Below are 25,976 nucleotides of genomic sequence, written 5' to 3'. Positions count from 1 at the left end.
CAACCACAGTATTCATCTCACAAGCAGGGATCTTCCACCTCCAGACACCTCTCCTGCAACCCCATTGCTGGCCGCCAGACACTTCAAGTTAAAGAGGGACGCTCCTTGGAGCCACCGTACAGGTAATCACTGGGGACCGCCCCAGCTCGTTAACGATCCAAAGCTCCCACTCCCGGGGAGTGATGGTAACACTCTAATTCCGCAGGTATCACATCGAATAACTGCCAGCCTGCAATCCTCCTTTACTAGTCACACCGTGCTGCAGCGTTTCCATCACCCAAAGAGCATGCAGCTCCACTCGGTCTGCCCCTCCAGAGCATCCTCCAGAGGCTCAATCCAGCGTCCTCTCCGGCTGGCTCATTGATGGTGGGTTGCCTGCCCCTACTCCTTCTCCCGAGTGCCTTCGAGGTTTGCTTTCCACTCACTCCAGCACATGGGACCTCACTGAGGGCTAACCGGTCGCCTCATCTCCACGTCCGGGCCACCATGTGCATAAACCCAGGGCACAGCTTCACCTATGGGCAAGAAGAGACACCATCTTTACTTCTGCAATGCACGCTCTACTCCACAGAGGCCCACCGCCAATCATCACCCCCTCAAGATCGGTAGGCTCCAACGACCCTACAGAGCACCTTTGCTCAATCAGGGGGTCAGGGAACAAATACATCAGACCGGGGATGGGGGACATTTTACAAATTACAACTCTTCAGACCAGGGACCTAGTGACCATCTTTTTACACAGCCATCTAGGTCGACACCTCCTAGTCGTCTCCCCAATTTATATTTTTGAGAGTGTAATTTTCTTTTTTTTTAGAAAACTACCAAATGAACTTAATCAGAAAAGGGAAAAAAATTAAGACAGAAGCCTCTTCTGAGAGTATTAAGATGTATATCCCCTGCAAGAAGCTGCAGAGTAATTGTGATAATAAAATATGTATTTACTAATTGGCATTTGGCTTGCGACTTGAACAGAGTGAGAACTTGAGCTTTGAAGGTGGTGCATGACTTATGCACAGGGGGTAATGTAAAGCAATCGCTGGGGCTGCGCGACGGAAAAAGTGCTTGGGATCTGAAGTCAAAATGAATTGGAGAAATGTATCTTATGCGCATGATGTCAAGACGCAGGTTTGGTCTTGCAATGTTATTGCGCGTCAGAAAGTTTCATGAAGGCGAGCAAGAGAGCTTGATTAATTTTTGAGTGTTTCAGGAACACAGGCGTCACAATCCTTTTTGAAAGGACAAAGCACTGTCGGGAGAAGTGAAGGCAGTATACAGTGTGCTTCTTCATAAGAAGAGAAACAAATGCGTGCAAAAGATATTTAAAGGAACTACATTTTAAATAACATGTATAAAGTTGGACATAGTCTGTTTTTTCTATTACAGGATGCCATTACGGAGTTAGGATGTTTAACTAAGAAATAGAAGATTCATAAATATTAAAAAGAAAGGAAAATAACACACACATTCAGTCTCTAAGCAGGAAGCAGGGGCGTAACATGTATGAGTAGAGGGATGAAGGCAGGGGAAGCACAGGAACAGCAGAGAGGTGATGGTAGTGGTAGTCAATGATAAGAAGATGTATTATGTTTCGTTTCAGATTCCTGTTGAGCTGAGACAGGAGCAGGAGAAGAGATGAATAGCAGGCAGAATCTTTTCTTTTATGACCCTATCCACTTCCCTTTCCCTCTTGGGGACCTATGGTGCACCTTATAGCTCAAAACAGTGGTATGCAGGTACCCTTTGAGGGTCTGTGGGGCCAGCAACATCCGCAGGATTTTAACAACTGAGACTTGAGACTAGGATCAGAGCATGATCCATATCTGGGAGGTGGTGACTAGCAGAAGAGTGTTCGTGTCAAGGATGTGCAATATATTTGACAGCGAGGGAGTGGCCTCCTGGGAAGGCTGCCGTAGGTCACTTATGGAGTAAACTAAAGGTGGGGGGACACCGGTCTGTCTGTAATAGCTACAGCAGTACAGTCCAACCTAGGCTCACATTCACTGAGAATCCCTAATAGAGGAGCAAGTGTGGCAGCAGACTGGGGTGTGATGGCAAGGTAAATGCCAGTAGGGAGAGGGTACAGAAGTAGGGCATGGGTTCTGAGCAGCAGGAGGATAAGCCACCACTCTATATCTCCTCAAAGAGTGGTTTGCGAAAGGTTTCAGAGAGCACCGCAACTGATGGGCGAGATGTCGGAAGGATGGGTGTAAGTAGGCCAACCTGGGGAAGCTATGGAGATTTAGGGGCGATGCCTGGGTGCACTATTAGAGGCAGACAAAGAAATAAGGAGGGATATATTAGTGGAATGAGGAGCGGAGAATCCCAGCAAAAGCACCACCAAGGGCAGAATAGTAGGTTGTTTGGAATCAGGGGTAGAGCATAGGCAGACAAGGGGAAGGTTGAGTATGGAAGTCAACATAATTACATACAAAGGTCATCAATGCTGCATGCTGCCATCTGAAGAAGGAATGAGCTCATACAGGGGAAGGTCAGCAATCCAGGCAAAGAGGCTAAGAGGCATTATCCTTTGCCTGTCTTCCATAACCAGACTGCCCAAAAGCTGACCACATCCCCTGTGCCAGTATTGGGTGGCATAGGTTGATAGCATGAACTGAAAACAGTGAATCCAATGAAGCCTGGGTGATGGAGGCAGTGGGGATGGTCTTCAACCTTTTGTGAATGGTCAACCCATGATGATGCTGTTTTAGGTGAGGCTGTTGGATGGTTAAGGATTATGGATTGACCCTTAGAAAACACTTCTTCACTACTGCCCCATCTGTGGTTGTTCAGAGCTTCAATAGTCATCCTGTAAGGTAATAATTTATTTATTTCAGTTCTTGTAGGGCGTACATGCCCGTGGGCCTCAGAGCCCAGCACAAAATGTAGAGAGAGAAAAAAGACTGGAACAACAGGGGAGTTCTATTCAGGTTGATTAAAAAGAAGCGTCTTCACATGTCTCTTAAAGGTAGGTAATGAATGAGAAGTTTTAATGTGTATGGGCAAAGCATTCCATTCACGTGGTTAAGTTCAAAGCTACAATCGATTAAAATGTTCAAGCAGGATCTCTGCTGGTTGAGCAAAAAGGTATCAGAGGAGCGCACGATTCTGCTAGACGATTTCCTCGTTAATATGTTGATGAGATAGTGTGGTGCCTTCACATTTTGGCATTTATAGGCTAGGGATAGAATCTTGTGTTTGATTCTCTGCTTCACCGGGAGCCAGAGCAGTGTCCTCCTGGCTATGGTCACATGATCCTGTCTAGTTAGGTCAAAGACTGCCCTGACAGCAGCATTCTGCACAGTTTGTAGCTGCTTCAGATTCCCCTCTTAAGTCCCCATAAACAAGCTGTTACAATAATCCAATCGTGAATTTATCAGTGAGAAGGCCAGGAGGGATCTGGTGGCAATGCTAAGATAAGGTCTAAGCTGATGTAAGAGCTTAATAACATATCCGCAAGATGAGCGGATCTGAGAGACCTGATTTTTCATGGAGAGATTAGCATCAAGCATTAGCTCCAAGGTTTTCACTGATTTACTCACAGGTATGGAATTGCCTGCCACAACAAAGGATTCATACTGTTGGGTAAGGTTCTTCAGTTTAGGTCTGGAAGTCAGGATAAGTAGCTGTTTTAGAGTCATTAAGAGCCAATGAGTTAGTTACCATCCATGCTTGAATTTTGGCGTAGGTGTAGTTTACAACATCAACATCCTTCTGATAGTTGCCCGAAAGTTCAAAGAAGATCTGCGTGTCATTGGCATAATTTGCTAATTGCACACCCAGGTCCTCCAGAAGATCAAGAAATAAGGGCTTTGATGTGCCAGTATTACGCTTATTCATTTAGGGGGTAGTTATTTATTAGGGGTAGAAGCATCCTGCTGATATAGCACTAGTTGTACCGTCCCCTCTATTTCATGGAACATTCCGATTGCTAATCTGATTTTTGGTGCTTCTGTTTGCAGGATGAATTCCTTTCTGAAATCCTGCATGAAGAATAAAGGTAGGTTGTGCACTATTCCATTTAAATGACTACAGCTTGATGTTTTCAGTATCATCTTTGCTCCAGCATAGCTTTTTAGGTCCAGAGAACTGCAATAGATCCATGAAGAGAATGGCTTTTTTCAGAGTACCAGTGGATGCATCTACAAGAACACTCTCAGAGCCCCACGAAGGGTGACAATTCTATTTTGATGGTATATAGGGTCACTGAGTGTAATCTTCCCACTGCCCAACGTGAGGTCAAGGTGTTTAACCGTGGCCATAGCTAGCTTACATATCGAGGAGTTTGGGGGTAAGAGTCAGACAGACCAAATATAGATGTTTCACATGCTCTCTCTAAAGGGGTGGATGACAATGTAATCTATGTAAACTCCCACAAATTCCATGTGATGTACCTCTCTGGGGCAAAAGCTCTTTGGGGGCCAGTGGCACCTGTCAACCTTTATTGAGATTCTGGGAAGAAATTGTGGAGAAGCCATCCATTGTTTTCATCAGTTCATTCACACAGGTTATGGGGTAGGTGTCAAACCCGGATACGTCATTTACCTTAGAGAAGTCAAGCAGAACCTCTATGAAGCATCTGCTTTAGCCACTAGTACTATGTGTGAGGACTACTCATTATGAGATCCTTCTAGTATGTCCCTATCCAGCATCTTTTCTACCTGTATCTTAATAATGCCTCAACTAGCCTCTGGTATCCAATAAGGACTTAAACAGACTGAATTTCCTGGGGAATCTGGAGATGGTGGTAGAATCCTTCATCCCACCCAGTACATTCCAAGAAGATATCTGTAAAATGGGAGCTACAGTCTTCAAGGTTCTAGTTTGTGGAAATTGGTAGCATCGCAGGGATCTCCGTAGAAGTTGTTCTACTGTCTAACAGAAGTGGCATGGAGCTGCTGGTAGTGTCCATGACTAAATAATCTGGGTCAGTCCACCATTTATTCAACCAGCTGATACGATAAAAATGCTCCTCAATTTGTCTGTCCAGATGTCTTATCTGGTATTTGAGATCACTTTGGACCTCAATCATCACATGTGGAAAATGTCTCTGGGAATTTTGTAGCAATGTCCAACGCCATAGTTATATACATATTCTCTCTCTTGGATGTCATCAGGGATCCCACTATACACAACCCATGCTAGTGCATGGTTCCTCAGTAAACGGCAGAGGTATTTAGGTATTTGTGCCTTAGGAACACTGGTTTCAGCGCCTTGTAGCATTGATTGCCAAGGTCCTCTGCTGTTTGGGACATGTGGTAAAGGCACTTTGTTATTTATATATCTTTGGCCAGTATAAACCTGCTAGGACGTGGTCCTGTTTCATGGTCACTTGTAGATGTGCCCATGTCAGAAGGTAGTAAGCTATGTCCTTCATGGTTTCCTTTAACAGTTATGGGACAAGTAGTTGATAGTGGATCTGGCCACCTTTCACTCAACCACACAGAACAAACATGTCTCTCTAAAGGCAATGGTCCTGTGTACTGTAGTCCGTTTTGTATATTGTATATTTGAGTCAAAAAAGATGCTCTCAATATGGGATTGTTTAGTTAAACTGCCACAAACTCAGGATATAAAATGAGGTCAGCCTAACTGGTGTTGAATGAAATGATGGTTCAAGGGCTCTGGATCCTAACCCTGGCCATCCTCCATTGGCAGGTCTTAATGTTGGTCCTTGTAGCACCTCAGAAATCTTGATTGTCTCACAAATAATTTAGGCCATTAGTTGGCCTACGTTTACCAGATAGAGTTGGTACTGTCATGCGTTGGACACAATACAATAGTCAACTCACAGGGAAGCTTCAACATGTATTTGATCACATAGGTAACGAGTTGTAAGAATACCTCCTGGACAGGGACCAACACAAAAAGGGAGATTTTATTTAGAACTGTGTATGACGCTCACAGAGTACAAGGGATACTCTGTAGGTATGTTAGAAATTCAAAGAGACACCCAGGGAGCCACCTAATCACAATAGGCACTGGAGCTAACATGTATATCATTGGAGGATGGTGCAGGCACTGGACTCCATTTTCCAAAAAGCTGCAATTTCACAGGAATTTCTAAAACCTTAGCATACATTTTTCGTACTTCCCTACATGAGACCAGGCTTTCAGTCATACCTTACTTAGCATTTCAAATCCTTGTGGCGCCTTACCTCGCTATTCACTCGCGGGACTCCTGAGATGAATCCACCATGGAGTGGTGGTACATTGAACATTGGGACAATGGGGAAGTCCTGAGAGAAAGCAAAAAGTTAGTTAGGGCATGAATGTGCGTAGAAGAAGATCCACACCATGAAGGTAGTATATAGAGTGGCAGGCACACAACAACCAGGCATGTAAGAACAGTTAAAAGATGAAGCACAGATCGCTGCATGCAATTCGTACTAAAAATCTACAAGTGTGTTGGCGCTGTGGCAATAACAGATAAAAGTGCGAATTTTGCAAATAACATAATACACATGAATACTGATTCCCTAAACGCTGTCAAATTAACTGATAAAAGGGGGAATTATTCCCTAGTAACTTTATAATCTGCATTAATAGTGTTACCGTGCTAATGGCCAGAGGTTGTACATTGGAACTTGGTTATAAAAGTGCTGTGACTACAAACAGCACAAGCACCAGAAGCAAGCAATCACTCTAGGGACCCCTCCACCAACTAATCAGTGAAGGACCAGAGGGGGCATTATCCTTAATATAGGTGCCTCAGGGTAGCTAGGTGAAGCCTGCAGAAATGTAGAGACTGGAATAAGTGTATTTATAGTGATTATTTGCTTGTTACAAACACAGCTATAAGGCTAACCAAAAGGAAGGTCTAGCTAGCCGGGCTGCAGAGATCCGGCCAGGTCTCGTAAACAAGATGATAGTCTGACTTTATCGAATGCCTTCTCCCTTTCGTTGAAGCTACCTTTCTTTGAAGCTCTCACTAGAGGGTATCCTTTTTTTCACAGAACGTTGAGAGAGAAAATCCATATTGGACTGTAACTTTATTCTGGATGGTGGACAGTGAAGGATTATGGCTGGCCCCTCATGAACCACTTATCACTACTGTTACATCTGTGCTTGTTCAGAGTTTCAATCATCATCCTGAAAGGTAAACATTTAGGACTTTATGTCCCACTTGATTTCCAAGCAATCTAATTCAGTTATGGGGTAGTTTCTTTTTAGGGGTAAAACCTTCCTTCTGATGCAGCAATAGTTGCTCTCTCTCCTCAATTTTCTGTAACATACTGGTTGTTAATCTGGCTTTTGGTGCATACTTCTTTAGGACAAATTCCTTTTTGAAACCCTGCACGATGAACACAGTAGGCTACGCAATGTTTGCTTCAAACGGTTCAACCGGATTCTTGCGCCTTCTTTCCACACCAGGTTGTTTTTTCAGTATAATCTTTGTTCTACCATAGCTTGTTAGGGCAAAAAAACATCAACATGTCCGTGAAGAGACTGGCTTATTCAGAGAAGGAGGGGATACACCCACATGAATATACCCAGATTCCCTAGAAGAATGGCAACTCTGTTTTGGTGGTAGGCATGGTCACTGAGTGTAATGCTGCTAGCTTTTTGACCTGCAATCCTCTCCTTAATACTGCCCAACGTGCAGTCAAAGTGTTTAACCATAGACCTGGCTAGCTTACATTTGGAGGGGTTTGCGGTAAGAGTCAGACGGACCAAATATAGATGTTCCACAAGCTCTCTCTAAAGAGGTTGATAGCAATGTAATATATGTACACACTGTGAAGGCATCACGAGTCAGACACAGACAATAGGTTCAAGTTTTTCAACCAAGTTTTATTTATCTTAAAAAGGCAGGGTGGAGTAAGGCCTAACTTGCTAAGGTGGGATGTCCCTTCCTAAAGACAACTAAGAATAATCTGTGTCAGGAAGTCCAAAGGAAAACATCTTTTTGTGTCCAAACCCTATACTTTTCCTTACAACTAACTGCATACAATGTGTAGGGATGTCAGCATCACTAATGAATAGTGTTCAAAGTTAAGTTCAGATTTTATTCTAGCTCTTTGGCTTGTGATCAGCTCTCCTACCCCAAGTTCAATGTAGTTTATCAAGCACAGGGGTTCCCTTCACCAAGAGTTCAAATCTTCCAGCTTTCAAAACAACACTTCACTTCATTATCACAACAAGGTCTTTGCACAACACAAGCTTCTTTAGAGGTGTTTTCAGTGACTTTTCCATTCAGGCCACCCAGTCGAGGCGCAGTTGTCGGACCACACAGTCCACCCATTACAGGTCACGCAATCGGCACCCTTCCTTGACTGCTTTTCCTTTAACTTCAGTTCACTGCTTCTCCTCAGCAGTATTGTGGCTTATCTGGCCCCATGTGCTTGTTACACCTTTTTATGTTTCCTTGGCTCTTGCCAATGCTTGTTTCCTTATAACATACAGTTCTTTGCTCTTTCTTGGCATTGGCTAATGCTAGATTTTTCATACCATGCACCTCTTTGTGCTCTCTTGGTTTTGCTAGCACTTGTTTCAGTTAATGCAATTCATTATTTCAATGCAGTTCAAAAACTCCCTTTCAGTAAGATTCACAATCTTTCTTTCACTCCTTTCAATATGCAAGAGTGCTCCCCACTTGCTTTCATTTCGTTTGGTATTCAAAATGCCTTAGATCTGCTTTAACTTGTTTTCATTTAGTTCGGTTTTCATAATGCCTTGTTTTCTTTTCAATCAGTATTCAAAACGCTTGATATTTGCTTTAACTTGCTTAGCAATCCATATTTTTAATTTGCATTCTAGTCCATTGCTTTATTTCTATAACCGCCTACTGGCGGTTTTCCCCCGTTCTGGTTGCACTCACTGGTCGGTTTTATGGCTCCTTGTGAGGTCTGCCGCCGCCACAGGTTTCTGTTTGTCATTGTGGGCACTCGTGTCTTCTCCCAGCAGTATTTGTGTGGCTCGCACACACAGAGCAGTGCTTCCTCGGTGAAGTAGGACTCACGCGACCATTCCGACGGTCCCGCCAGCCTATTTAAGGCTTGCCACCGGTCTCCAGCTTCTGGTGCCTTTGTTTCCTGCTGCATATGCTCTGCACATTTCCACGGGTCTCAAGAGCTCCTCCTGCCACACTGCCACACCAGAGAGGTCTGCCTGCGCGTAGCAGTTTGAGGGCATTGTCCCACAGCTAACTCAATTTCTTTTGGGATTCCAGCTTTTAAAGCTCCCACCTCCATTCTCTTTCCAAAAAGGACTAGACTGCTCAGCATCAAAGTGGTAGTCATTCGTTGCTCTTGTCGTCCTCCTCCTCGTCTCAGTACTTGGTTGGGGCTGATAATTGTTCGCTTTCACAACATGAGGATGTGTTGTTCTAAGTGTCCTCTTCTTCGTCACAGTACCCAAATGAGTTTGAGATGGGTCTGCATTAATAAAATGAGGATAGGTTGTTATAGTTGTGCCCTTCTTCATCCCAGTAGCAATATGCTTTATGTGTTTTGGGGAATGGTAGGGGAAAACAGAGCGAAAGGGCTGACAACAACCAATAAAGACTTATGTGATGGAGTTTGTGGTGAAAGCAAATGGATGATAGCATGTCTCACCTAAGGATGTCCTCTCCCCACTCCCCAAGTCTCCTCTACCCAGGTGATCCTCCCTCGCATATCCACCCCAGGGTCAGGATCCAAAAGCGCTGGCCTTTTCCTGGGCACCCGAGAGTAGTATACCAGGGGAAAAGAAGTGAGGACACCCTCAGGTTCCTCACATACCCTTCCCCTAAGAATAGGGCTTCCCACCCTAGGGACATATGATGATGGATTCTCAGGATTGAGGATCAATCCTACACAGAAGTGATGGGTATAAAGGGTTCTTCTTGTGATGGCCTTTCCCTGGCAACCCGAGAGTAGGATACCAGGGGAAAAGAAGGGAGGATGCCCTCAGGTTCCTCACAGCACCCACACATTTCCTGAGATGCACCTCTCAGTGATGAAAGTGGTTTTCTCCCAATATTTAGTGGCCAGTACACATGCCAATGACCTTTATTCAGGTCTAGGGAAGAAATTATGGTGGATACAACTTCTCCATTTGGTCATTCATATCAGGTATGTGTCAAACTTGCACAAGTCATTTACCTTAGAGAAGTAGAACAGAACAGGCATCAGGTTTAGTCACCGGTACTATGTGTGAAGACCACTCATTGTGAACTCTTTCTATTATGCCCCTAGACTGTATATTTTCAACATTTCCTTACTATCCCATCTAGCCTCTGGTATCCAATAAGGTCTTCAACAGACTGAGTTTCTCTGGGGAGTGTGGATATGGTGGTTGAAACATTCAACCTACCCAGGAGCTTCCAAGTAGATATCTGTTAAGTGGTCTACAAGGTCTTCTAGATTCTGGAATGTGGCAGATGGTAGTCTTGCAAGAATCTCCATTGAAATTATTTTACTTTCTAATGAAGATGGTAAAGAGCGGCTGGCAGTGTCAATGAACAAATAATCCAGGTTTGACCACCATTTCTTCGGCAAGTTGATACAATTAATGTGTTCCTTCTTTTGCCTGTTTGGCAGTCTGACATGGTATTTGAGATCACTTAGGACCTCAATCATCTGTCAGGGTTTTACACTGAAGTTATGTTGATGGCTAATTCTCTGGATGATGTGAACAGACTGGGTAAAATATTTGAAGGTGGCATTTTGTGTTTTATTCATCAAGTTGGGCTTTAACTGTGTAATTTAGATTGTGGACACTTGCCCGAGCCAAGATGGAGGTCTCAACTGGTGATCTGATTGGCTGGTTTATACACAAGGTCAGTTGGAGTACATTCTCAAATGTGTTTCATTGTCTTTTGCCAGCTGAGGAGGTCAGGATCTAGGAAGCTCCAACATTGGAGGCCTACGCACTTTGGTCGGTCCATTCAAGGAATGAAGCAGTAGTGGAGTGCTAATGTGTGAAAGTCTAGCAGTGAAGCTGTCACCAAACTCTGAGCTAAGTGATCTTGCCGCTTTATTTCAAAGACAGTCTCAAATTAAGAAGTAAAGAATTGTCTGATATAACTTTCCCTGTTAAGTATCTATTTTGAAGTAAGCGTTACCTGACCAAAGATGTTTTTAGTTTTTTTATTGGACTGTCTGAAATTATATTGAACTCTGCATGAAATTTCTTTTTCGCTTGTGCTTCACTTTCCTGAAAGAAACGGTTTGTTTATTTTTTTTTCCCTGGTTTGTTTATTTTTTTTTGCCTTCCATTGCGTATGCAGAAAAAGGAAAGATCCATTCACTTTTCTGGTTACACACAAAAGCTTTCCATTGCCCATAGTCTGTTTGTTTTCCCTGACAGGCTCATGTCATTAATTATTGCAGGGATATCAGGTACAGCAGCGTATTATTTTTATGCTGCTTGGACTCCTGCGAGGAGGCAAGCGCAGTGACTTCATTTGAAGTCAGTTTCAATATTTGTCTAACACAGTTTGAGACATTCGCTTGCTAGCAATCCAACGCCGCTTGGACTCCCTTGTTGAGCAGCAGCACGGTAGCTCTTTCAAGAGTCAATTTCTTTTTTTGTTTCACGCGAGTTGCGCAGCGACTTATTCCCTATCCGCGGAGACAGGAGAGCACAGGAACACACGGCCAACTTCAGCAACGGAGCTTTAGAAGGTGAGGAAATTCTGAACACTTTGAATTAACTCTTATATGTCTGGTCCTGAGAGAATGTTAACACAAAGTGAAACACAGAGCACATGGTGATCTTAATGTGGTTAGTGACTTTGGACACAAAGCAGCTGATTTTACAAGAAGAGAAAAGTAAGCAGTTAGCAAGGTAAAGATTTAAAGGCAAGGACCTTTGCTAGTGTATTTCCAAAATAGTTGAAAATAAGTGTGGGAGAATATTACCCAGTTCATGAAAAAACCTTCATGTTCAAGTTCAGTGTAAAAGAACTTCCTCTGGGCTATCAGCAGAGTAATAACAGGTACACATCTTCAAATATTTTAGTCTTGGGTTTCAGGAAGGATAGGGATGGTCTGTTATTAAATAACCAAAATTGTTGTTCTCTCTTCTCACTACAGATAATCCTGTGGACACTGAATGAATCTGTTTTATTTTTTATGTTATCCATTTCCCTGGGGGTGTTGTGTGCTCAGCCATGAATAAGCTGGCTGAGTGCTCCACACCTTTGAGGCTCTGTTGGGGTTAAGCAGCTCCTGCTGACTTTTCATCAAGACTCAGCCTGACATTAGAAAAGGCCAGTATGTTTGTGTCTACCCGAGCTGTCATGACCCCAAGGAGAGCACAAAGGAAGTACAGGGGATATGATACGGAGCTGAGGGAGGAGTTAAGAATTTCACAAAGGAAATTGAGAACTTGAGTAAAAGGGTGGAAGAGTTAAGTGAAAGGATCACCCTTATTCAGGAAGCTGAGGAGAGACAAACTGTTCCGAGACCTCTGGATAGTCGGTATCCTCCAGAGTTGTACAGGATGGATGAGGACCGTTTTTAGGCTGGGAATAGTGGTGCTGTGGGAGGAGTTAGGCCCTTTTTGATGCCTGTACCACTGGCTGCTCCTGAACGATATGGTGGTGAGTCAGAAACATGCTGTGATAGGTAACTTTGAACTTTTTCAGGAGGAATTTCACAAGATGTTTGACAAATGACAAGTATCCTTAGAAGTGGATGGTGAGAACTCCGTCAGGGAGGTTGGGATTTCGTTTCTTATATTACTCAATTCAAATCGCTAGTGTCAGAAAGTAAATGGCCGGAGGAGAAGAGAGCCTCGCTTTTCTACAGGGGTTTGCAGGAGGAGTTGAAGGATGCTCTTTCTGACGTAGTGAGTAGACCTTCGTTCTGTGATGCATTCATCGATTGAGGTATTCAGTTTGACTTTTGTCTGAATGAAAGAAGGGCAGAATGCAGGAGGGGTCAGGGTGAAGGTAGGAGTATTCTCAGAGGGGATTGTCCCAGAATGGAATTTGTAAACAGTTGGTTTAGGAGTCTAAGTTCTGAGAACAGAGGTACTGATTAGGGATCTAGAGTAGAGGTCTTTCATCTAAGAAGAAGGAGAGGAGACGAAAAAACACTTTGTGTCTGTAGTGCGGAAGAAGCGGTCATTTTTTAGGTAACTGTCCGTATACCCCGACAAAGCTTCAGACTTCTTCGATCAAGGCATAGCAGGTAGCCAATACTTTTCAGGCTGCGGTTCCTCATATTACGGTAAACGTATCCTTGTTTGTTGAGTCAGTTTTGAAGGGTGCAGGTCCCGTAGTTATTAACTCTGGAGCTATGGAAATCTTATGGATGGGGGGGTTGCTAAGGCTTTAGGGATTCTTTTTTGGCAAAAAGAAGTGGTGGAGCAGGTGTGGGCAGTGGATGGGACTTCCCTTACATCGGGAGCCATAACTCATGAGACTGAAGCCCTGATTATGGTTCTTGCAGGGGGCCATAGGGAAGAGATTTATTTTGAACTGATTGATACACCACAGTTAAAGATAATTCTGCCTTGGCTCACATCACATAATCCAGAGATTGACTGGAGTAGGAGGGTGGTGGAGTTGCACTCTGAATTCTGTGTAGAACATTGTTTTCAGGGTTCCTTGCAAAATTCCTGTTTTAGTCAAGGAGAGTCATTGTCTAGGGTTCTGGCAGAAGAAGGGATGTTAAATCATTCTATTGGAGCAGTTGTGGGAAAGTTGCTGGAGTTTTATCAGGAGCATTGGGACATTTTGATGAGAGAAATGTGGGGGAATTACCTCCTCATAGACGTTCTGATTGTAGAATAGAATTAGAGGCAGATTCGGTCCTGCCCATTAGTAGATTACATTCTTTTACAGAGAAAGAGAATGAGTATCTTAAAGAATAGCTAGTAGAGAATTTGGCCAAACATTTCATTCACCATTCCCAGTCTCCAGTGGCTTCCCCTTTGTTTTTTGTTCCTAAGCCAGATGGTTCTTTAAGAACTTGTACTGATTATAGAGCAGTGAACAAGGTAACCGTCAAGAATCAGTATCCTCTCCCTTTAATCTCGGAGATGTTGAATCAGATCCAGGGGGCAACAGTGTTTTCTAAGCTCGATCTTCGCAGAGCATATCATTTAGTTAGGATACAGCATGGTGATAAGTGGAAGTCGGCCTTCAAGACCAGGTTTGGACTTTTTGAGTATCTGGTGATTCCTTTCAGACTTTGCAATGCCCCAGCAGCCTTCCAATATTATATTGATGAGGTTCTTTGTGAGTTTCTGGATGTGTTCACCATAGGGTACATTGATGATATTCTCATTTTTTCTCCTGATTTGAGTCAACATCAAGATCAGGTGCGGATGGTGCTTCAAAAGCTTCTAGAGAATCATCTATTTCCCAAACTTGAGAAGAGTCAGTTTCACAAGGATTCTGTTAAATTTCTGGGGTTTGTCATTTCTCCTAAGGGTTTGGAAATTAATCATCAGAAAGTGCAGCCAATTTGGGATTGGCCATCACCCAGTGAGGTTAAAGAAGTCTAAAGTTTCCATGGCTTCGCCAATTTTTACAGAATGTTTACTGAGGGATTTTCTCGACTTGTCACTCCCATTACTAAACTCCTCAAAAAGGGGGTGAAACTTGTCTGGGGTCTAGAGGAGGAAGCGTCTTTTCAGTTTTTGAAGAATTGTTTAATTACCAGTCTAATTCTAATAAATCCAGATCCTTTGAAACCTTTCTTTGTTGAGGCTGATGCTTTTAACATGGCGATGGGGGATGTCCTTTCTCAAAGACACGAGATTACAGGGCAATTATATCCAGTGTTTTTTTTTCCAAGAAATATTTACCAGCCGAGGTTAACTATATTATTTCAGATCATAAGCTTTTAGCTATCAAATCTGCTTTTGAGGAGTGCCGTCATCTTCTCTTGGGAGCTAGACATACAGTGACTGTGCTGACTGATCATCGTAATCCGCTATTTTTAAAGTCAGTGAAGACACTAACCCAAAGACAACTTAGATGGTCATTGTTTTTTGCTGATTACCACTTTGTTGTCACATCTAAACCAGGACGTTTAAACTGCAAGGCAGATGCTTTGTCATGTCAGTTTCCCGGAAGTGAGTCAAAGATTGAATGTGATCCTCTGCCATTGATTGCTTCAGAACGCTTTATTCTGGCCGCTGCCCCTAGGTGTAATGGAGAATAGCTGGCAAGATTAAGAAGGTTATGTCTTCATTGCAGACAGAAGAATGCGAATGTCAGCATCAAGCCCGTCGTATCAAAAGTGGCTTGCCTTTCTTGGATGAGAAATTGTATTAGCCTACATTGGAACTGAGAGAGGGAATTTTGAAAAATTGCCATGAATCCATCATGGCAGGTCATCCAGGTTTCTGGAAGAATTTGGAATTAGTACGAAGAGAGTTCAGGAGGGTGACTAGTAGACAAGATACTTTGAATTTTGTTAAAACTTGTGCAGTGTGTGTATGTGCAAAGAATCAAGCACGGAAGAAAGCAGTTACCTGTGCCTCCGCTGTCAGATCGTTGGGTAGATTACATGCACATTAGATCTGTATTTAAAATCACCTTCATTCTTTTGTACAAATCTTTCCTTAAAAGTCTCTTGTGAATTTGGTTTGGGCCTTGACTTTTGTTTCCAGAGTGTTGGTGAGTTCTCTAGCCAAGATGGAGGAAAGGAGAAGGCTTCTTAATTGGAGGATGGAAGGACAAAGGGAAGAGATAAGCATTCTAAACTGCCTTTCATTTTAGTTTTCTTGAGAGCAGGTTGTGTAAAATGCTGTCCCTGAGTTTTAGGCCAAGATTATCTGTGAGGCATGAATTTCCACAGGAAGAAGTCAAGTTCCCCTTTGAAAATGACTTTTTCTGAATGAGAATTTGATTCAAGTAAAAGGAGAAAAGAGAAAAAAGAAAACAAAGCAGAAAATACTTCATTAAGCGAAGTAGCTTTCAGTTTGTGGACGTTTTTGTTTCAAGGCTATTTAAGTGAGTTTTTGGGGATTTGAGTTTTAATTGGTATAGGGAGTCTAAAGGGTTAATAGTCCTGACTGAGTGTGTGCGTTATTTCTGTTTGTTTAGCAGTGTTTTAATTCCGGCCATTCAGAAATGTAACGTGTTCCATTTGTTCTACTGTTTAGACAGCATCTGCATGGCCACGTTTGCGGTCCGGTGGAGTTTTCCTTGCGTTGCGTTCTGCAGTGAGTTACAGGCTTTGTGTGACAAGACCGGAGGAGGAGCCAACGTCGGGAGCACCTGCGATTAAACGGCTCAGCGTGTGAAGACCGGAGGAGGAGTCTGCGTCGTGTTCAACTGGGAGTTCTTAACATCCAGGTCGGCTTTCTTTTGCGTTACAGCGTTTTGTTTTGTGGCGATTTTCTGGATTCCAGCAGTGTTCGGCATTAAGGTGAGCGGAGTGTGCTGCTTCTGTTGCGCAGTGTTCTCAACTGTTATTTGTGGCATGGAGACTAGGGAAGGGGAAGTTCTTTTTTCTAAAAGTGTTTGTTCATTTTGAAGTGCGTGGTGCGTGTGGCAACTGTAGGAATTGCAGGCAGGGTTTTCAAAACTGTAAAGACTTTATTGTTCCTTCTTTTGGGTAAATATTACAGGAGTCCAGTCTTTATGAACTCTTTTAAATCAAAAGAATAACCCTTTGGGCTAATTTTTAAATCTGAATCAAACCAGTATTTGAAATTGAGACTGCCTTGTTAAAATATTCTGAGAAGACCAAAGGAGCAAAGCAAGTTTAAACCCTGCTCACAAAAAGTTGTGTACATTCACACCTATGGATTGGCATATGATTGAGCGGTATTAGTCCTTCATTAAGAATATTTGTGAGACTTCAAAGCATGGAACAATTGTTGTTCTCTCGTCTTCTCACTACAGATAATCCTGTGGGCACTGAAGGAATGTTTTTATCTTTTATTTGATCCATTCCCCTTTCCCCCGGGGGTGTTGTGTGCTCACCCGTGAATAAGGTGGCTGAGTGTTCCACGCCTTTGTGGGTCTGTCAGGGTTCAGCAGCTCCTGCAGACTTTTCATCAAGACTCAGCATGACATTACCTCATATTTGAAATACCTCTGTGAATCTTGTAGCAAAGTCCAACCCCACAGGTCTTCACAACTTCTCTCTCTTGGATGTCACAAGGGACCCCACTAAAGTTACCGCTATCCAATTGACTGGAACCTCAATAACGAGCAGAGGTTGTAATTGGACCTTTGGAACATTGGCTGCCAATGCCTTCTCTCGTTGTTTGCTGATGTCTTTTGGTGTTTGGGACTCTTGGTGCAATATTAACTTGGTTGTTTATTGATCCTTGGCCATTATATTTGTGCTTGTAAGTGGCCCTGTTTCTTAGCCAATTCGAGATTGGCACGTCTGATGGGAGTAAGCTAAGTCATTCATGGTCCCCTTTAACAGTCATGGGACAAGGAGCTGATTGCGATCCCATCACCTTTCACTCAACCCCGCAGACTAAGAGAGGTCTCTCTAAAAAGAAAGGCCCTGTGTACTGACGTCCCTCTTCAAATGTAGACATAGTCACAAAAGCAGATGAAATGTGGGGGTCATTCAGTTAAACCAACACAAAGACGGGCATTAAAGTGAGGTCAGCTTCACGGTGTGGGATCACAGGATGGGTCTAGGCTCTCCTTGTTATTCTCTTTTGGTAGGGCTTAAACCTGGAATCTTGAATCTCTCACAGATTTATTGGCCAATAAGTTGGCCTACCTCTACCAGATAGCGTTGGCCCTACCCTACGATGGACACAAAAGAATATGCAACTCGCAGGGATGATTCCACACTTATATTTTATCACCGGGTTATACTATTGGAGGTACATCTAGTGGACAGGACCCAACACAAAAAGGGAGATTTTAAGAGAGCAGGGTGTGAGGGTCAGAGTCCCAAAGTTAATCTGTAGGAATACTACAACTTCAAAGAGCCACCCATAGCTCAGCGAGGGAGCCTCCTAGCCACATTCAGCGATGGAACAGGCATTTACATCATTGGGGGACCGCCTGGCCACTGGACTCTGTTTGTCAGAAACTTGTAATCTCTCACAAGACATTCTAAAATCTCAGCATCCATTTTCTGTCGTTCCCTATATAAACCGACCTCCAGCTACACCATGCTTAGCATCTGGAATCATTGTGTAACCTTACCTGACAATTCACCGGCTGTACATGGATCATTGGGACCTGAAGGAAAGCAAAATGTTAGTGTCAGGCACGTAACAATCACAAATGCAAGAATTTTTAAAGAGTAAAGCGCAGAGCGCTGCATGCAAGAGTTTGAGCACTGTAGCAATGACAGATAAAATGGCGAATAACATGATATTCCACATGAATATTGATTCGATTAATACTGTGAAATTAACTGCTGAAAGGGGGAATTCGCGAATAACCTTATAATCTGCATTAACAGTGCTACAATGCTAAAGGCCTGAAGCTTTGCATTGGTTATACAAGAACTGTGACTACAAACATCACAAGCATTGTGACTGTGGTTCAACCAACACAAGCACAGGAAGCACACAACCACTCTAGGGACCCCTTCAACATGAATGACTGCAGAACCAGAGGAGACGTCATCCTTAATATCGGGTACCTCAGGAAAGCTAGGGGAAACAAGTATTAATAGTGAGAATTCTCTTGTTGCAGACACAGCTACAAAGCTAACTAGTCTGGAAGGTACCACGAGAGGGCAGGAGAAAAGCACAAAAAAATACAATCCCATTTCCCGATGGGGTATCTCAAGGGGCCTGGACTTACTCTACACTCAGGTTACCCAGAGTTGGATTGCAGGATCCATAATAAGGACACCAGTTTGTCAAACTTCAGGCGATCACAGATAAGTTGCCACGCAGTCCCATTTCTGTTCCTTGGAATGTCTCATCAGTATGAAGGAAAAAGGGAGAGGATGCAAGAGTACTTCGGGAGAGTATTGGTAAGGCACCAGAGAGTGTCAAGATGGAGAAAACAATCAAATCAGACTACAGGCCTATGCTACAAGGAGTTACTATCCTCAGTTCAATGTCCAATCACCATTCTTATCCACACCTAGGAAAACATCCTACCAAACCGCTCAGTACTAGAGAGTTTTAATTGCAGCAGCACACTTCTTGACTTGCCATTGACAGATGATCCCAGTGATGAGTAGTCCTCTGAGACTCTGCAGCTGTTGTGTATTCCTGCCAAGGTAAGACTAATAGTTTCCCTATCTTTCCATAGCACTCTCCTTAGTGGGGTTCCTGGGGCACACCTTGCCATTTTCTTTCTTTTCCAATGGAGATATTTTTCAGGCTGCAGTAATAATAGACCCCACACAACTGCACAGCCATTTGGTTGTGCACATCACAGGCTCATTTAAGGTTCTAAAGGGCTATGCTGAGCTTCTTCAGTTGACTGTAGATTGTATTCATCGCAAATGGGGGCTTGCACCTCCTCTGTACCTGTAGGAGGCACAACCAAAGCCATATTATTGATAGTACAATGTTCCAGAAGAGTACTTCCCACACATGTAGATGTCGATGAGATCAATGTATCCACCATCTGGTCGTTTATGACAGGTAGTAGTTCAGGGCCCGTCACATACCCGCTAAATGAAGACATAATACTATTTTTTAGCATGCGACCCAAGCATGCCAATGATGAGGTTAGGTCAAAACTATGTGATGGGGATGCAGTCAGATAGTTTCATGTGTGGTAAAACAATTAGTAATTTTAGAAGAGGCTCCAAATGTGTGATTTTTAAGTGCATCAACTGAGGCTTTAATTACTTTTGGAGGACATGTACGAGGATTTCTAAAATAAGAAGAGCATGTTGGATAGGATTTAGCTGTCTCTTCACTTACCCTCGACACCAACGCTATCTCCTGAGGAACGAGGGACATGGAACCATCTTGGCCGGCTCCCACTCCGTCCATTACAGGAATGCCTTCTGCCTCCATCCAGCTTCAGCATGCGGCGTAGCTCTTTAATCCCTGTGCTGGAGGCGATTCAAAGTGGAATCCCACCCCCAAAGTCACTGCTGTGGATAGAGGGACCCTGAAGTTCAAAGGTAAGCCGATAAGCACACGAAACAAGAACTAAATGCTTCCAACAATGCAGTTGGCTCAAGTGACTTTACAGTTGCCACCAGTATTTGTGCAAGAGCCCCCAAGCAGATTGCTCTGTTGCTACATTTTCTCAAGGCATGGCCTTTGGGTCAGGGTCTCCAGCAGCCTCCTTATACTGGGTAATTGCTGCAAGCTTTACCCTCTCTACATTGTGGCTTACATGGCTAAGTTACCACATGTTCTTCAATCATCCATAACTGTGACCTACTTCGCTCTGTTACTCCAGGTCGCGCTGCCATCCTAAGACCCGCATCACTGCCTTGTTTCTGCCTCTTTTTATATGTTGGCTCAGGTGCGCTAACTGTTGCAATGATCTTGTGATCAGGGATGATCTGTAAATCTGATTTCCCACTGCAATAGTTGTCTGTGATTGGCATTTGCTAACTGGTGTCACCACTGCCATATGTTTGGATCTCTGGTTTATGAGAGAGTCTATTTATGACTCATTTCCACCCCTGCCTGACCCCTTGGTCTGGGGGATGAAATACTCTGTCTGTTATCTCTTGGTCAAGCATATCTTTAATGGCACTTGGTCTGTTATTCTCTGTTGACACTGGAGCTGTCAGTACATGAACCTCTTCTGAGGGTTCTGCATTGTATAGCTAAACTCGCTTCATCTCCCTCACTCCAGCTGTTGGGTTCTCATCATGTTCTGTTCCAAGACTCACCTCGGTTTGTGCGCACCGATCGTGCACCCGCAAGAGGCCTGCTCCATCTGAGTGCAGCCCAAAGTGAACCCTAAAGTTAGTTAGTTGCATGACAGACTTTGGAAATAAGTTATTAGGTGGATTGCTCTAGCGTTCCTCCCCTATATCTTCTTTTCCCCAAACTGTAATAACATTTGACACTTTTCACCACTCCTCACAAAGTACATGACCTTCTGATCCATTTTTTTTAAAAACGTATTTTATTGATTTTTGGTGAAAAGAAAAAAAAGAACGTGCAATACAACGAGAAATTAAGCAGTGATTCAAACAAGGGAGGGAATGGTGAAGGGGGGAACAGGGAAGAGGGAAGGAACAAACAAAACAACAACAGTCTTCATGTTGTAGCGAACTTTTCAGTGGATGGAAGGGTCAAGGCCAGCGACCCAGAGTTTCAGGAAGCAGGAGGGGTTGCATACAGGGGCTGTCCTTTCGGGCTGGGAGCAGGGGATTAGTGCCAGTGTGATGCTACGAGATTTCAGGGGGGCTTGTGGTCGGCGCTGAAGCGTATGTCTCTGAGGAGGGCCTTCCATGATTCTAAGGTGCCGCTCTCAGTTTCGCCGCTTGACGTGATTCCTTCTTGCCAGGCCCTGGTTTCGGCTACCGTCCATCTCTCAAGTTCTTTGAGCCACCGTTCGTGCCTGGGGCCCGACAGCGTCTTCCAAGCCATCGCAATTGTTCTCTTAGCCAGGATGCATGAGATGTCCATTAACCTGACCGCGTGCTTGAACTTGCTAGGTCTGGGGTACATTCCCAGAAGGCACTCGCCGGGAGTCCATTCGTACCTCGTCATTCCGGCGTCCATGCAACTCTGTTTGGCTTTGGACCATAGTGACATCGCCCTAGTTCAAGTCCAAAACATGTGGATCATATCCGCTTTATCGTTCCCATACCATGGGCATGCAGGGGAGGATGTCTTGTTGAAGGAGGCGACCCTATGTGGGGTCATGTATGTCCTATACAGGACGTTCAACTGAATCTGGCCGAATCTAGCATTCCTAGACACTTTTTTGGGAAATATTAACACTCTTTCCCATTCTTTGTCTGTGATCGGGGTCTCGAGGTCCGCTTCCCATTTCGCCCTCAGAGCTTCGCCTTTAGGGTTGGGTTTGTTGCATAGTCTGCTATAGAGCCTGGAGACTGGTCTCCAGCCATCCGAGAGGTCATGCATTTCTTGAAGTAGAGGGTCAGGGGAGGGTTCCTCTGGCCAGCCATTCCATTGTTTCTTGGCAGTCTGCTTGAGACGGTGGTACCAGAGGAACTGGCCCGGGGGTATTGCTTCGGTGGCCTTAAGAGATTCAAAGTCCCTGAATTCCCCTTCCTCGAACATGTCACCCCATGTGTATATGCCGGCTTCTTCCCACCTCCTTGCTGTGGAAAGGTCTGCATCCGTTCGACAGGTATCTGCTAAGATGGGGTTATCCGGAGAGTATGTGTGTTGCACTCGCCTGATGTAGCAGGACCTGGCCCATATCTTCCTACCCAGGTCAATCACTTGTAAGGTGGTCGGGGATTGCCGTGTGGGGTGCCATAAGGTTTCCTTGGGAACACGTTGTTCGAGGATTGCCTCAGTAGTTCCGTCTCAGCCGAAGGTTTGTCCGAGAGCCATTTCGTTATGTGACTTAACTGGGCGGCCAGGTAGTATAGCTGGAGATCTGGTAGTTTTATTCCACCCTCTTTATGTGGCAGGGGAAGAACGGATAGCGACAGTTTATGCCTGTGAGGGCCCCATAGGAAGTCCTTGATGATAGCCTCCAGTTTCTTGAAGAAGGGCGGTCGGACATAATGGCAAATATTCACGAAGTATAGGAAACGGGGGAGTACGATCATCTTGACTATCGCTGCTCTGCCCACCATGGCCAATGGGAGCTTGGACCAGAATTTTATAGAGCGTCGAAGACTTGTGATGGCGACCTCAGTGTTATGTTCGTGCGTGAGTAGCGGGGTGTGGCTCACGTTGATCCCCAGGTACCGGAACTTGACCAGTTGCCAACCTATTCCTATCACCGGGAGATCGCTTTCTGATGCGTTGCGTAGGCCGCCAGGGGGAATGCGGAGGACTTGCTTCTGCTGAATCGGATCCCCGAGTACTTCGCGTAATTGTCTAGCACCTCCAGTACTGTCGGTGCGTTAACTTCGGGGTTTCTTAGGTATAGGAGAACGTCGTCTGCGTATAGGGATATTATGTGGTGTACATTGCCCACCATGATGCCAGCATCGAAGAGCTGCTGCCTGAAGTATAGTGCGATCGGCTCCAGGCCCAGTATGTACAGCATGGGCCGTAGCGGGCACCCCTGTCTCATTCCCCTTTGTATTTCCCAGGCTGCGGATACCATTCTTCCCGTTTTAACTCTTGCCATTGGGGAATTATAGAGGACCTCAATCCACCTGATGAAGCCCCTCCGAAGCCGAATCTTCTCAAGACCTCCCTGATCCATTCCCAATATATGGAGTCGAAGGCCTTGATAGCGTCAAGCGACAACACCGCCAGGTCTTCATCTCTCTCGTATGTTTCGGCCATTACGTGTTGTAGCCTCCTAAGGTTAGCTGTGGTGTTGCGCCCAGGCACAAATCCGTTCTGGTCCTCATGGACGATGGATCCCACCACTCTGGCCAGTTTGCGGGCTAATATGGATGTGAGAATCTTGGCATCATAGTTTAGCATGGCCAGAGGGCGGTAGGACTCACAGTCAGTTGGTGATTTGTGTGGCTTGAGCATGGGAACAATTATGGTCTCTTTCATGGTGTTGGGGAGAACCCCGTTCGTGTATGCCTCCTGGTAGACCTCGTGCAGAACTGGGGTAAGGATGGGCTCGTACATTTTGTAAAACTCAGGTGGGAGGCCGTCGCTGCCAGGGGCTTTGCTGTTAGAGAGGGACCTGATTGCCCCTTGCACATCCTCAAGAGTGATCTCCATCTCCAGTTCATCTCTCTGCTCGGGTGAAATACGGGGGAGTTCTATCTCCTCAAGTGTGTCTATAATGTCTTCAGTAGGAATTTGTGCCTCGTGGGCATACAGTTTGGTGTAGAATCTGGCAAAAGCGTCATTGATCCCCAGATGAGTCGTGTGGGATGTCCCATCGGCGTCCCGTACCTCCATTGGGAGGTGTTTGGGGTGTTCCTGCTTGCAGAGCCAGGCCAATAACCTCCCTGGTTTGTCCGATTCCTTGTGGGATCTGATGGTGTGTGTGGTGAAATCGAATTTCTCCTGTCTTTCCCAAGCTTGTTGACATTCTGCCCGGGCTTCCTTCAATTTGTTCTCGGCCTCTGTGGAGTTGTCATGGGTAGACTCTAGTCGGGAGATCTCTGCTTCTTGTGCTTCAGGCGTTATCTTCAATTGCCTGCAAATTCCACCGGCTCTCGATATAATTTCTCCTCTGGTCACCACCTTCATAGCTTCCCATAATGTGCTCCAGGAGGATACCGACCCGATGTTGATTTCCAGGTAATCTTCCAATTTTTCGGCCAGGTTTTCCCTGAACTCGGGGTCTTCGAGTGCCGCAGTCGGCATCTTCCACATAGGGATCGGGGGTCTGGGGCCCCTCAGCTGCCATAGCATGGTCAGTGGGGAATAGTCAGAGATCGTTCGCCCCAGGTACTCTGTGGCTGCGGCACGTGGGGCGAGCTCCTTGTTGATAAACAGGTAGTCAATTCTTGTATGGACTCCGTGTGGAGCTGAGTAGTGGGATTAAGTCCTATCGGCCGGGTGGTGTTCCCTCCAGATATCCACCAGATTGAGCTGCTCCAGAGTTTCCTTCAGGGCTAGGGGTGCGGGGTTGCTCGGGTGGTGGGGAGGCAGCGATCTGTCCATGCTTGCGTCAACAACGCAGTTGAAGTCGCCTCCCCATATAAAGGTGCGGTCCCGGTGCTGAGTCAGCTTTGTGATCATTGTGGTGAGGTGCGCCGGTATCCGTGATGTAGGAAGTATGAGTTGACCAGGCAGACCGGGGTCTGTTCCATTGTGCCCCAAATCACCACGTATCTCCCTTCTTTGTCTTGTTCACACCCCTCCATCTGGAAGGGCACATCTGGGCTTATCCATATTAGCACCCCTCTCGCGTATTTGGAGTAGGGGGACCCTCTCACAGTCCCGGCCCATCGGTCTGCAATCTTGGACATGGCCTCCGTCGTGAGGTGGGTCTCTTGAAGGAGTGCAATCGAGACTTTCTTCCTTTTAAGATAGGACTGTATACGATTACGCCTGAGGTATGAGCCCATACCCCTCACGTTCCATGTCATCAAGATGAGCTGTGCCGCCATCGGGTCTGAGTTTCGGATCTGATGCGGGACTCCATCCCCAGAGTCCGGCTTTGCTGTAATCAGCAGTAAGTGGGCTGCGAGGGGGATACCACTGGTTTCCGACCTACCTGGTCAAGTCCTGGACCCATCTCGGTTGGCGAAAGAAGCATGAAGACTGTACGACTAATGAAACTAATAACAAAACTCAAACTGGTGCGCCCAGTGACTACAACATCGTCGCGGTGCTAACGCGCTCTCGAGCGGTCGGAGCCCATCCGGGAGTCGGGCGCGAGCTGGGTCAGGCGGGTGCCTGGACCGAGTGAATTCTACGCTGGGGGAGGGGCAAGGGCCTGGCGGCGGAGCCGAACGAGGCCGTTTCCAAATGATAAACTGAAGTTGGATTACCTTCTGTGTTCCGGCATCGTATGTGGTGGTTCTTACTGTTGCTTGCGGGTCGAGGCGGTTAGGCCTCAGTCCGTGAGTTGTCCTTGCCATCGGCCAGGTTATTATCCTCTAGCCACATGTTGGCTGCTTCTGGGTTATCGAGGAATACCGCTCTCTCCTTATAGATGACCCTGAGGCGTGACGGGTATAGTAGTCTGTATTTTAGGTTCAGTTGGCGGAGCCTAGCCTTTATCGGGACAAATGAATTCCTCTCTCTTTGCACCTTCTGCGTATAGTCCGGGTAGATGGAGATTTTGGAGTCCCCTCTTTCGATGGGGCCACCCTCCCTGGATCGCCTTAAGAAAGTTTCTCTGTCCTGAAAGTTCAGTATTTTAGCAATTATAGGTCTGGGGTGCGATCCAGGGGGAGGGCGCCTCTGGAGGGATCTGTGGGCCCTTTCGACCGAGAATCCCTGGGTCAGTTTGCCGGCCCCAATTTCTTGCAGCAGAAGGGTTTCGACGAAGGATGTGGTGTTTGCCCCCTCGTTCCCCTCCGGGACACCCAGGATCCTAATGTTGCCCCGTGTGGCCCGGCCTTCGGCCTCTTCCGCCCTTTCCTCCAGGA

General features: G+C 45.3%; 1 protein-coding gene across 4 annotated transcripts in view; it reads right to left on the bottom strand.

Annotated features, from left to right (window-relative positions):
* The window catches only part of LOC138481537 (uncharacterized), a 1,141,930-nt gene that overhangs the window by 419,430 nt on the left and 696,524 nt on the right, over positions 1-25,976 (bottom strand). For all 4 annotated transcript variants that reach the window (XR_011274268.1, XR_011274269.1, XM_069613714.1 and 1 more), the window contains exons 5-6: positions 18,071-18,106; positions 6,156-6,236 (exon numbers count right to left, since the gene is read on the bottom strand). Coding sequence is in view for 2 of the 4 variants with exons in the window: in XM_069613714.1 (XP_069469815.1) it covers positions 6,156-6,236; positions 18,071-18,106 (117 nt within the window). In the remaining 2 variants the exon portion in view is untranslated. The remainder of the gene's footprint in view (positions 1-6,155; positions 6,237-18,070; positions 18,107-25,976) is intronic.

This window comes from Ambystoma mexicanum, chromosome 5p (genome assembly GCF_040938575.1).
Source record: "Ambystoma mexicanum isolate Mex_15411 chromosome 5p, UKY_AmexF1_1, whole genome shotgun sequence".
Classification (NCBI taxonomy): domain Eukaryota; kingdom Metazoa; phylum Chordata; class Amphibia; order Caudata; family Ambystomatidae; genus Ambystoma; species Ambystoma mexicanum.
Note: the sequence above shows the minus strand (reverse complement) of the source record. Positions and strands in the feature narration are given on the sequence as shown.